Source organism: Osmerus eperlanus, unplaced genomic scaffold (assembly GCF_963692335.1).
Source record: "Osmerus eperlanus unplaced genomic scaffold, fOsmEpe2.1 SCAFFOLD_800, whole genome shotgun sequence".
Taxonomy (NCBI): domain Eukaryota; kingdom Metazoa; phylum Chordata; class Actinopteri; order Osmeriformes; family Osmeridae; genus Osmerus; species Osmerus eperlanus.
This window is the reverse complement of record NW_026911415.1, coordinates 190-12,333: the sequence shown is the minus strand read 5'-3', so window position 1 is coordinate 12,333 and position 12,144 is coordinate 190. Positions and strand designations below refer to the sequence as shown.

The window sequence follows — 12,144 nt, the reverse complement described above, 5'->3', positions numbered from 1 at the left end:
GGGTGGGAAAATAATGAGCACTCTTTCTCTCTGCCTCTCTCTCTGCCTCTCTCTCTCTCTCTCTCTCTCTCTCTCTCTCTCTGCCTCTCTCTCTTTCTCTCTCTCTGCCTCTCTCTCTCTCTGCCTCTCTCTCTCTCTGCCTCTCTCTCTCTCTCTCTCTCTCTCTCTCTCTCTCTCTCTCTCTCTCTCTCTCTCTCTCTCTCTCTCTCTGCCTCTCTCTCTCTCACTCACCTCCTGCTCCTCTCTGACTCTCGCACTCCTCTAACTCACTCGCCTCTCTATGTCTCTCTCCATGTCTCTCTCCCCTCTCTCTCCCCCAGACACCGAGGTGTGTGAGTACGGCTGGCAGAAGTTCCAGTCCCACTGCTACAAGTACTTCACCCACCGCCGCACCTGGGACGCCGCCGAGCGGGAGTGTCGTCTCCACGGCGCCCACCTGGTCAGCGTCCTATCCCAGGAGGAGCAGCAGTATGTCAACCGTAAGGTCCCGCCCACAGAACCGCCCCCTCCCCGTTTTGACACAGCCCGTCGCAGATAGCAAGCAGTAGAACTTGCGCAATGTTCATCAGTGCAGTCTGGGGGTTAACAGGGTTTTTGTGGCTCTTTGCGATGGCGCTGAGAGAAGGTGGACTCGCGCCTTGGCGCCGCATGCGAATTCCCGTCGCGAACACGTTCGTACACACGCGCAGACAGGCGGGACACGCACGCACCCTCTCACGTACACACGCGCGTACAGTACGTACACACAGACGCGCACGCACAAGGTAATCGGTGCGGATCTCAATTGCTAATCAAGCCTGTTTTAGTGGAGCAGAGAGAGCCGGCGTGGTTGGCATGTTTAGCTAGGAGCTGGAGCATACGACTAGGATTTTCTCTCACAGATTCATGGTCCTGGCTTTTGTTATGTTGCTGGCAGCCTCTCCGAGTCTCCACTGTAGTTTGACTGTGCACCCCTGTACACCTCAGGTCTGGGCCATGACTATCAGTGGATCGGCCTGAACGACAAGATGTTCGAGAGAGACTTCCGGTGGACGGACAGCAGACCAGCGGTGAGTGAAAGAGACGGACACGCACTTGGGGAAAAGACGTGGGATTGTCGTTTTTTTTCCGTACTGATCTCTGAGGAAATTGGGGATTGTGTTTTCTCCTGTACGATGAGTTAGTTGGGTTTGTATAGAGAGGAGAGCGAGACATTTGACACATTTGATACGTGCGCTTTTGCACTCAGTGGGGTTTTTCGACTGCGTTATCTCTCCGACAACGAAGACACACCCATATTCAGCTGTGTGCATATGCAGCAAACAAAACATCGAAGAGAGAGTCAAGAGAGAGTCCAAACCCCTCCTCTTCTACAGCAGGGGAGACCCAGTCCCCACCTGTTAGCGTTAGTGTTAGCTCCACCGTGTGGCCTTTCTGAGCAATGACACATGCTCAGTCGATCCACTTCAGCACCATTCTGTCACTTTCTACAGTCGCTGCACATGCGATGACTTTAGCAGGCTTATTAGAGAACCATGTGCAGCATCCCAGAAGACTGCTGGAAACGGCAGAGATATGACCTAACTGTCCTGTTTAATGAATGATGCTCCCCCCCCCCCCCCCACCACCCCCCTTCCCCCTATGGTCCTGTGTTCTAACCCGCATGTAGACACTGAGAAAGGGCTCAGATTGTGCTGGATATGCCTGGGCTCTAGTTTGCATGAAGCCATTGAAACAGCTGTGCTCCAGTATGGGTTTCGTTGTGAACATATCTGTGTGTGTGTGTGTGTGTGTGCTGATTCCTTGTAGCAATACGAAAACTGGAGGCCCAACCAGCCAGATAGCTTCTTCCAGTCAGGGGAGGACTGCGTGGTGATGATCTGGCACGAGGACGGCCAGTGGAACGACGTGCCCTGCAACTATCACCTCAGCTTCACCTGCAAGAAGGGAACAGGTGTGCACGCCCTCACACACACACACACACACGGCTCATTAAAACGAACACTAACCCCTGCGTCCGTGTCCTGCTCCAGTGTCGTGCAGCCAGCCCCCGGTTGTGAGAGACGCCCGGGTGTTCGGCTCCATGAAGCCTCGCTACGAGATCAACTCTCTGGTGCGCTACCACTGCAAACATGGCTTCATCCAGAGACACGTGCCCACCATCCGCTGCCGTGACGACGGCCAATGGGACAGCCCCAGGGTCTCCTGCATGAGCCGTGAGTACTTCTCCCGTCACGGCGTGCACGACGGTCACGGTGGATCTCTCTCTCACGTCTCTCCCGTCATACGCGCCATGTTTGATCTCTTTGTTTTTCCAGCTGCCACTTTTCACCGGACTTTCGCTCTCAAGCACCGCAGCGGTCAAAGCCACCATCACCACCACCACCACGACATCCACAGCAAGGACGTGTTTCCCGAGCAGAATCGGGAGCAGAGGGAGAGGAGATCCCACCAGCGTGGCGGAGGTCACAGGGGTCACCACTGAGGTTCCGCCAGTCCTGAGGAGGCCAGTCCTGCTCCCCGGCCTGGCTCCCACTCCGCCCGAGACCCAGAGACACTCATAACTCGACTGCACTGTCACTCCAAACCTGTGTCCCATCAGCCCAGTCAGCCAGTGAGTTCGCAAGCTAGGACACTTTGACATAATTCCTCTCGATTGGTTCGAATGAATCTTTGGCTAACCGTTGAACGATAATGAATCCTTTCATATGACTTCAAGAAGTGTGGTTGTGACGTGTTTTGAGAACTTTCTTTTGTTATCTTACTGACCTGGAGTCCTGAAATCACCCCCCCCCCCTCCCCCGAAGATGCCGTATCTTCTCTCAGACAAAATTGTGAGACTAGGGTAGCCCGGAGAGAAACTAGCCGACACTGCAGTTCTGCAGACCACATCTGAATGAGTCTAGAGCGTTCAGAAGGTAAATAGTCCACAGAAAGGACCGATATTTCATAATTAGCTCACTAAAGTACCCAAATATTTGCGAAAATCGCTATGCAATTACTCCAGAGAACAATGCGTCGTTACCTGAATCCAGTTAACTTTTTTTATAGATCTATTAAGCTTTGTTTTTAAGGGAGAGAATGCAACAAGGTTAAATTATTTGATATTTCCACATGGGTAAAAGCTGCCCATATAGATTATCTACCTGAGATGAATGATAAAGCAGAATGAACTGTCAAGAGCCATTTTCATTTTAGTCTGCCGTGCGCCGCATTTTATACAAGAAGACCTTTCTGCATTTAACCTTTAACGGTTTTCTGCATTTAACCTTCATAACGTGTCGTTTGTTCTGCATATACACAGTAAAAGAGGGAAGTATAGGTATGCTGTACGTATTGTGTCTGGAAACAATACTCTTGTAAGATGGATAAAAGGTCTATATGAATCTATATTGGTTTAATTTATTGCATACATAAGCGCTATGAATGGACTGTGATTCTGAATGAAAGTCAGTAGAATTGAAGCCATCCAAACAGTGACAGCTTCCTTCCTGTTTACAGGTTTCTGCCTTGTCGTATATTGCAGATAAAACATCTTCTCCTCACTTCTCGCTACATTGCCTTTGTGTACTCCTAAGTAGCTCCTAAACGTTGTTTTTCCGAGGTAATCCCGATCTTTGAGCTGTTGTAGTCCGGAGGCCTGATTCCCAGCATAACCGCTGCCCACCAAACAACACTTGAACTTTTTTCCCACTCCTTTGTCGTTGACCTGTCCGCTCCATACATAGTATCTGTGTTGTATTATATCTGTCTGTTCTGCCCCATGGTGGAGGTAATGGGGCTACTGGATCGGGTGCAGTGATGTCATCCGTCGATGACAAGCTTTTCTTGTTGACGGTCTGTTTCGTGTGTTACGTTTAACTGCCACTGTTCCTGTGTATGCTTCATTCCAGGCTCCCTGTCGGTCTGCTGTTTGTGCAATAAAAATCAGTACGTTAACACATTACTCCTGTCCGGGTCATTACTGTCGAGTGGCCCATCATAGAGGTAGCTAACCTGTCTTTATAACAGATGCTAAACACTTTGTCTTTGAAATGAAATAATTCTTCCCATTCACGGACTCCCACTGCTGAAATCTACAGCAGTTTTGTACATCCTTAACGAGGGTATAATAATTTTGAATACTTTATTATTTATGAGCACTTGTGTTTGTTAGTTTTTTGTTGACTGTACTTTCCTCTTGTCATGTGTCAATGGAAAGCTTGTTCATTGTCTCTCCTGTGTTCATGATGAATGAAAGAATGAGCCGTTATGGAAGCAGTGTTGTATCCAGGCAACAAGCAGGGTGTGTGTGGGGGTCTTAAAATAGCCTAGTAGAAACCAGCCTCAAAAACATGAACAAACCTGAAAACCCCCTATGTTGTCATCCAGCACCTAAAACAATCCTGGACTCTACCAAACATTTTTCAGTTACAAGATCGCCTGACAGACCGACCAGACCATGAAAGGACCTCTGTTAGTCTGTGTTTCCAAACCTGGTAGGAAAACACTTAAATGTCCCTCCCTGGAAATATCTTCGCAGTGATGTAGTGGTAAGGACTGTATGAACACCTGGTATGACCCGCACCAACCCCTATGATATTCTCCCTGGCCCCTAGACCCTCTTACTCTAGCCCCTAGCCCACGGTCCCTACCCTCCCAGCTCCTAACCCAGGGCAAGTCAATCCTAGCCCAAGGCCAGTTTTTCCTATTCCATGATCCCTAGCCCCCTGCAGCCAGGCCTATATTAAAATGCTTTACCAACTCGCTCACCTTCCTCCCTATTTCTGGACGCCTTCTCTCCTTATAAACCCCCCACACCACATCCATTTTACATCCCAGGAAAACACCCAGTACCACACAGGATTGTGCACATACACAGATTTTCCTCAATACAATTCAAAAGCAACATCAGTCATATGTATTCATATTTTTATTTTCATTTTTGACTTGGGTCCAAAGACGTTTGTTACATAGTTACTATGCCATGAGTAGTGTTGTAGTACACAAAACAAAGGGACATATGGCTTTTCCACACATCACATGTAGACTAAATGTCACTCAAGCCAATCAAAACAGTTTATTATAGTCACACTGACCTTTAAGCCAGAGGTGTTGTAGCGTTTTCAAAAACTGTCCCCTGTGCTTGGCTGTCAACGATAACCTACTGAAGGAAAATATCTATCTTTCTAACAAACACATCAGAGGGTAGTTTCAATATAAAGCTATTGCATGTGTCTGACCAGCAGTTCTTTTGTAACGACAGTGCCATGGGTAGTCTTTGAGTCGTCTGATAAGACAGCAGTGGAGCCAAATCGGGCTAACTCACCAGATGGAGGCTGCTGACTTCAGCCTCAGAGCCAGCCAAGACTCTCATATCAGATCAATGTGCTCTAGCCCTTGACTCTGTGCAGTATCTACAGTCTCCAACATCAATGGCATCTTCAAGATGGGCTGACTTTGACATGTACACGGTGTCTTTCTGGTTCAATGACGTAGGGTTAAGCAAATATTCTATATTCCTCTATATTCCGTCCATGTGTAAACTGTTAGGTAAAGACTTGTGCTACGCGCTTGAGCTGAGCCATGCAATGTATGTTAGCGTGGATAGCTAGCTTTTACAGCCCAGCACTACGGAACAGACACATAAAGTATCACTGCTGTGGTTTGTCAATTTAAGAAACTATTGGTATAAAAATAGCATTTTATGGAGATAATACTGTTTGCTGAGCTAATAGGCTTAGTGTTTGTTTTAATGCTGTTAGATAAAGCTCAGTCATGCCTACTGTATCCTAGGCCAAGGCCAAACACAGACGCAAAAAGCAGCCGCTGTGGCTAGCTTACCGCAAAGGAACATGGCATTGCACCTGGTGACACTCGTCACTAGTGTCTACCTTTTCTGCCAGGCATTTTGTTGTTGCTGCTAAAGGCCTTCTACTGTCTAGCTTGGCCCAACTGGGCCACCGTAGGCCTCCAGACATTCTAGGCTCCTAGGTTCAGTGCAACGTTTTGTGTCCTTGTTTGTGTTTGTGGGAGGATACTTTACTCTGAACTGTGTCTAAAGTGGGGATTCTGGGATTGTATGGTAATATGAATACATATATAAAAAACACCCCTTAACAGAAATACAGTTATATAGTCATGTTCTACATATTCATAGTTAGAAAACGTAATCGATAATTGGCTGCTACTTTTTAATCTGTTTCCATGATTGATTGATGTTTGGTCCATAGATAACTTGTTGGTATCAAAACCGAAAAAAGTCAATGGTATGGTGAGGTTCATGCCTCTGCAATAGCACCCTGCAAAGATGGAAAGCAGAGATGGTTATGGTTGTGCTATTTCTGCGTTAACATTAGTAATTGCTTCCTGGCATGGTTGTTGGATTTAAGCCATCTTTGCTTTCTGGTTTTTTCTCCAGACTGTCAAGGTTGTTCTAGATGTATTGGTCAAAACAGTAAGTGCCCGAAAGTATCAGTCCGATTATGAGACGCGTAACTAGATTGTGTTTCTCAGTCCAAATAGGTCCTTCAAGACAATTACATGCTTTGTCCTCCCTTGGGTGACTGGCTGCCCACTATAAGGGTACCCCTCCCCCCAAACCCACCCTCATCCCCCCACCCCGACCCCCATAAACATGTTCGTTCTGCCCCTGAATCAGAAATCAAAGATTAAATAACATGACCCTTAAATATGTGTAAACTATCCCACATGGAAGAACAGGTCCCAGATAAAAAAAAAAAAAAAAGAAAAAGAAGTTCATGAACATGTTTGACAGTATCTAGGAAAAAAAACATCACAGTTTGAATGTTCAGCACCCTCTAAACTCTCTGGCCTTCTCATTGGTCTCCCCCCTCCCGTGACATCAACCTGTATGTGTACTGGTTTCGCTAGTAAACATTTGTGTGTACGTCTGTGTCGATGCGTGTCGGGTGTGTGCATGTGCTGCGGCTCAGTTTTGCCCCTTGAAGCAGTACACCCCGTACAGCTTGTGCTTCTTGTCGGGGTAGCCGTTGAACCTCACGGCTGCTTCGGTCGGACTGCAGCGCCGGCGTGGGCGGGTGATAGGGTAACGGACGCTCCCGTCCGCCAACCAGCCGGCGTCGCAGCGGTCGAAGCCCAGCAGTTTCCAGGCCGCGTACATCTGGCCCACCTTGGCGATCTGCGCGCCGTCTTTCTGGCAAGCCTGCACTGCCTCGTCGTAGGTCAGTTTTGAGGGGTGGATCAGGTAGTAGAACCTGCCTGAGAGAGGGAGGAGGTTTGAAACAAGCCCGCCTCCCCTACGCAACGCAAGACCTCTCTGTACACACATCCCCGCGCACACACACTCAACACAAACAAACATCCCTAAACACACCTCCCCACGCCACAAAGACACTAACCCTAACACACACACGCGCGCACCCCTCACACACACACACACGCGCACCCCTCACACACACACGCGCGCACCCCTCACACACACATGCGCGCACCCCTCACACACACACACACACGCGCACCCCTCACACACACACACACACGCGCACCCCTCACACACACACACACACACACACGCGCACCCCTCACACGCGCACTCCTCACACACACACACACACATCCTTCACCTTTGTAGTTGGACGTGAAGCAGAAGACGTCGTAACGGTTCTTCTCCTTGTCCCGGAGGCCGTAGTTGCGTACCCCCGGCACGGTGTTCTTGCCCCCGCAGGGCTCGCGGGGCGTGGTGATGGGGTACTGGACCGAGCCGTCGCTCAGCCAGCCGGCGTTGCACCAGTCCAGGCCGCCGCGCCAGGCGTCGTACAGCTGGTCGAAGGAGGCCACGGCGGCGTCCTGGTCGCGGCACGCGCGCTCCGCGTCGTAGAAGTTGAGGTTGTAGCGCCCCAGCCGAGGGTAGTAGGGGAACACGATGCCTGGGGGGTGGGGGGTGGGGGGGTGGAGGGGGGGGGGGGGGCGAGGGGAGGTAGAGGGGGGGCGGGGCGTTGTCAGCATACAGAGTCTGTCCATGGTGTCCTCTGACTTTGGAAGGTGGAACTTCCAAAGACAAACTGCACAGTCATGCTTTAAACTCCTGCTAAAACCTTACTGCAATAAACTGTCAACCACCACTGTTATACTACATCTCCCTTCCAGTCTGTCATCATAGCACTGTGTGTTTATGTGTCTGTTGCTGTATTTGAGTCGATGTCGGCAGCTGCGTCTGCAGCTAATGGGGGCAGTTAGGACTATTCACTTCTCCCATATCATAGCACACAGAAGCGCCCCTGACTGGGAATGGAGGAACAATGGCACCCTAAATGATCCCTATTAGACTGTCCTTACTTTCTTACTCTGCATTCGTGTTGGTGCGTGTGTCAGACAGCCCCCCTGGGTTGTCCATGTCCAGCGTTTATATTTAGCTCCAGCAGAGCTAGGTCTGTGTGAGCACAAGGACGGGTTGCCACCGCGTTCAGGAGGTAAACACACTTCGTGGACAGGACACATTACCCTCACAGCTCCCCACTCACCCCACTTGCTACCTATGTGCGCGGGTCCATTTGTGTGTTTGTGTGTCCGTGCGGGTGTGTATTTGTGTGTCCAGGTGTGTGTTGTGCGTGTGCGGGGGGTCAACATGTGTGTGTGTGTGTGTGTGGCGTTTACCCTGCAGATCCAGAGAAACCACCGTCGTTCCGTCCTCCAGTCCGTCGATGACCTCACATTTATATTTCCCATAATCCTCCAGGGTGAGCTCCGTGATCACCAGGGACGCGTCGAGGGGGGAGGAGCCGAGCAAGTGGACGCGACCGTGGAAACGGCCGTAGCTCCTCTTGTGCTGGTCCATAGCGACGAACACGTCCACCTGGAACGGAATGGGGGGGGGGAGGAGTCAGGGATATCAGACCCTAAGCCCAAACCAATCCTCCCACCACTAGGAAGTGAAGTGACATCTGAGCGACGCAATACTTCAGCCGGCTGCACATCCGATCCTCTGGAACCCCTCCCATGAGAGTTTTCAGAGGGGGGTCGACTCACCTCTTTCAGGTAGTCCGACGTCATCTTGGTCCATTTGATCCTCATCTTGCGGCTGGGGGCCAGGGGCTCCTCCCTGTGGATCTTACAAGGCAGCGTGGCGTTCCCCCCCCGCCTCGACACCACCTTGGACTGCTCCGACAGGACTGACAGCCCGGGGCCATTCTCTGGAGGGAGAGAAGAGGTCATTTGATGGTCTCCAGTCTCTGTTTATCCCTATCTCCTCTCTCTCTTTCTTTCTCTCTCTCCCAGCCTGTAATCCAGCGTGACCAACGTGACCTCACGTCCCCATCTCAGGGTGTCCTAGCAGTGTGGAACAAATCAATAAGTAATATCCAGAGCCACAATTAAGCCCTGCCTCGTCCCCAATGAACCTGCTGAGTTCATTATCCCCGGGCAGTGGGCTGTGTGTGTGCGTGCGTGTCTCTCTGGCGTTCTCTCCGGCTGTGTGGCCGCTTGCGTCTCCTGTGTGTTCTGTTGGTGTGTCGAGAGGCCTGGTTTCTCCTGTGAGTGCCACTTCTCCAGCTCGTGAGTGGAAGAGAGGGGGCGCGACCCCCCTCGCCCCCCGTGGAGCGCAGCCCCTGTAGTCTGGTCCTCGGGTGACCTCTGACCCCTTGCGGTGACTCCACGGCGCTCTCTCCCCTCTCGCTCTGACCCTCTGATCACGCCTCTGTGTAAGTGTGTGACGGATGACCGTAACCAAACTTATTTGGCCTGCCCATTACTCATATATTCTGCACGGGGTCAGGTGACGCTCATCGTATCATATATCACATGTACTTGGATTTAAAGCTAATGTCCTGAATCCCAGCTCCATTACCGCACACACACACACACACACACACACACACACACACTCTACAACAGTAAGGGATTCTAAGAGGCACACACAAACATAATGCATGCTGTCCTGGCTGACTGACTGGCTGATTAAGGTCCATTGATCCTATTGGACAGGCTGCTCTACACTGCTTGGTCAGCTAGCCAACCATTATCTGAATCTTCACCGCCATTCAAACTGTGCTAGAAAGAGGAGTAACACACACCCAGATAAGGAGATAGGGAGTATCACAAACGTCACCTCAGAGAGTGTGTGTCCCGAACGAAGTACAGAGAGACGCAACACCGTCAAAAGAGTCACGTTATGTTCCCCCGCTTCCTCCTCCTCCTTCCTGCACCACACACACACACACACACACTCACATGCTGGTACTGACCTGTGACGTAGATGGTTCTGGAGTGTTCCAGTTCAGGATAGGCCGTGTCTAAGTTGTCCGCCACACTCAGAGAGACCAGGGCACAGATCAGCACAGGAATCATCTTCTGCTACTCCAGATGTCTGCTCACTGCAGAGACAGAGGAAGGGGGGAGAGGCAGAGGGAGAAAGAGAGGGAGAGAGGGAGAGAGAGAGAGAGAGACAGAGAGAGGGAGAGAGAGAGAGGGTGGGAGAGTGGGATAAAGGAAGGAGGAGAGAGAGAGATTGAAGGGGAGAGGGGGAGTAACAGGGGGGGAGAGAGGGTAAGCGACAGGAGGAGGAAGAGAGAGGGGAGAAAGAATGAAGAGGCAGAGAGAGAGAGAGAGAGAGAGAGAGAGAGAGAGAGAGAGAGAGAGAGAGAGAGGTGGGGAGTGGGGGAGGGAAGTGAGTGTGACCTGTTCAGAACACCCCTCTACAGTGTCTCCATCTGCAATGCTGTGGCTTCCTCCAGAGCAGTCTGATTGCAATAGGAATGCAGCACTCGGTGTCCTTGTCACAGAGCAACCCCTCCACACACACACACACACACACACACACGCAGACTGTAACACGCACATGACCCTCACACACACTCACTCACATACTGTACATACATGACACACTCGTGCACGCATGCACACACACACACTTACACGTGCCCATACACACACACAAGAGCATACACATGACACTTGCACACACACACACACACACACACATATATATATTTAGGGCACAATCAGAGAGAAAGGGAAGCCAGTGTGACTCCCAGAATGCCGTGGAGATAATCTAACCTGGTCATAATCGACATCTTCACCATGACTAAACAGCCACATCAACACCTCAAGCTGCTTCTACGATACACAGGAAAGCACCGAGCTGCACTTAAACAACAGTACAGTCCTGTAGAATACACACACACACACACAGAGGAAATCACTGAGTTGCACCTGAACACCAACACAGCCCTGTGGAATACACACGCACATACGATGGGCACCGCGCGAGAAGCAAGAGGCAGCATACTGTACCTGTGTCTAAGCAACCGGCACCACAAAACTTTGGCAAGCACTTCTGTCCTCAGCTCTGTGTATCCCAACCTCTACAGCCATCTGGAGAGCACCCTCTGCACACACACACACACGCACGCACGCACCCACCCACCCACACAAACACACACACAATCCTGCCTGTGACTATCCCTCACACATCTATGCTCCAGCCTCACGTACGCACACACACGTCCCCGGGAACACGAGGAGAGAGAGAGCGACTGACCATCTCAGTCGGACGTGCGCACGCCTCCCGAACCCCCCAGAGTGCGTGCGTGTTGAAAGTGTGTGCGTGCGAACACGCGCAAGTGTGGAAGTGCGTGCGCGGGGGCTTCTCTCTGCAGTCAATCTGATTGATCCTCAGTTTTCTCTCTCTCTCTCTCCCCCCCCCCCCCCTCTATCTTCATTCACTCTATCCCGTACTGCTGACGCACCGGCCACGGTGCCAGGTAGAGCTCCCGCAGTCAGCAGAACCCGCCTCGCAGCATCTCACACGCTCACCTCTCTCCCCCCCTCCCAGACTGAAAATAGTAATTACGCATACCAACATGGGGGGGTGGGGGGAGTGATGAGAAGGATGGAAGGGAGAGAGAGAGAGAGAGAGAGAGAGAGAGAGAGAGAGAGAGAGAGAGAGAGGAGAGAGAGAGAGCGAAAGAGGGAGAGAGAGAGAGAGAGAGAGAGAGAGAGAGAGAGAGAGAGAGAGAGAGAGAAGAGAGAGAGAGAGAGAGAGAGAGAGAGAGAGAGAGAGAGAGAGAGAGAGAGAGAGAGAGAGAGAGAGCGAGCAGAACAGAACAGAACAGAACAGAAATAGAGAGAGGTGAATACTCTGATAAGATGGCCTGTCCTGGGGGAAAGACAGTTGGAAAATCTTCTTCGATTCGTCTGTTCTTTTGG

At 50.9% G+C, this 12,144-nt stretch overlaps 2 protein-coding genes across 2 annotated transcripts; one reads left to right on the top strand and one right to left on the bottom strand.

Annotated features, from left to right (window-relative positions):
* Positions 1 to 313: 313 nt before the first annotated feature.
* LOC134016058 (versican core protein-like) lies at positions 314 to 3,925 on the top strand (the record flags this gene model as incomplete). The annotated part of the gene is made up of 5 exons (XM_062455476.1): positions 314 to 479; positions 967 to 1,049; positions 1,789 to 1,933; positions 2,013 to 2,195; positions 2,298 to 3,925. Coding segments are annotated over 5 exons (744 nt in total), but the record flags the coding sequence as incomplete, so codon positions are not given.
* A 2,671-nt stretch (positions 3,926 to 6,596) lies between these two features.
* Positions 6,597 to 11,384, bottom strand: LOC134016057 (hyaluronan and proteoglycan link protein 1-like). Its single transcript, XM_062455475.1, has 6 exons — positions 11,230 to 11,384; positions 10,182 to 10,310; positions 8,968 to 9,131; positions 8,596 to 8,794; positions 7,566 to 7,868; positions 6,597 to 7,200 (listed from the first exon to the last, which is right to left on the bottom strand). The coding sequence occupies exons 2-6, from the start codon at positions 10,282 to 10,284 to the stop codon at positions 6,911 to 6,913; spliced, it is 1,059 nt and encodes a 352-aa protein (XP_062311459.1). The 5' UTR covers positions 10,285 to 10,310; positions 11,230 to 11,384; the 3' UTR covers positions 6,597 to 6,910.
* Between the last annotated feature and the right edge of the window lie 760 nt (positions 11,385 to 12,144).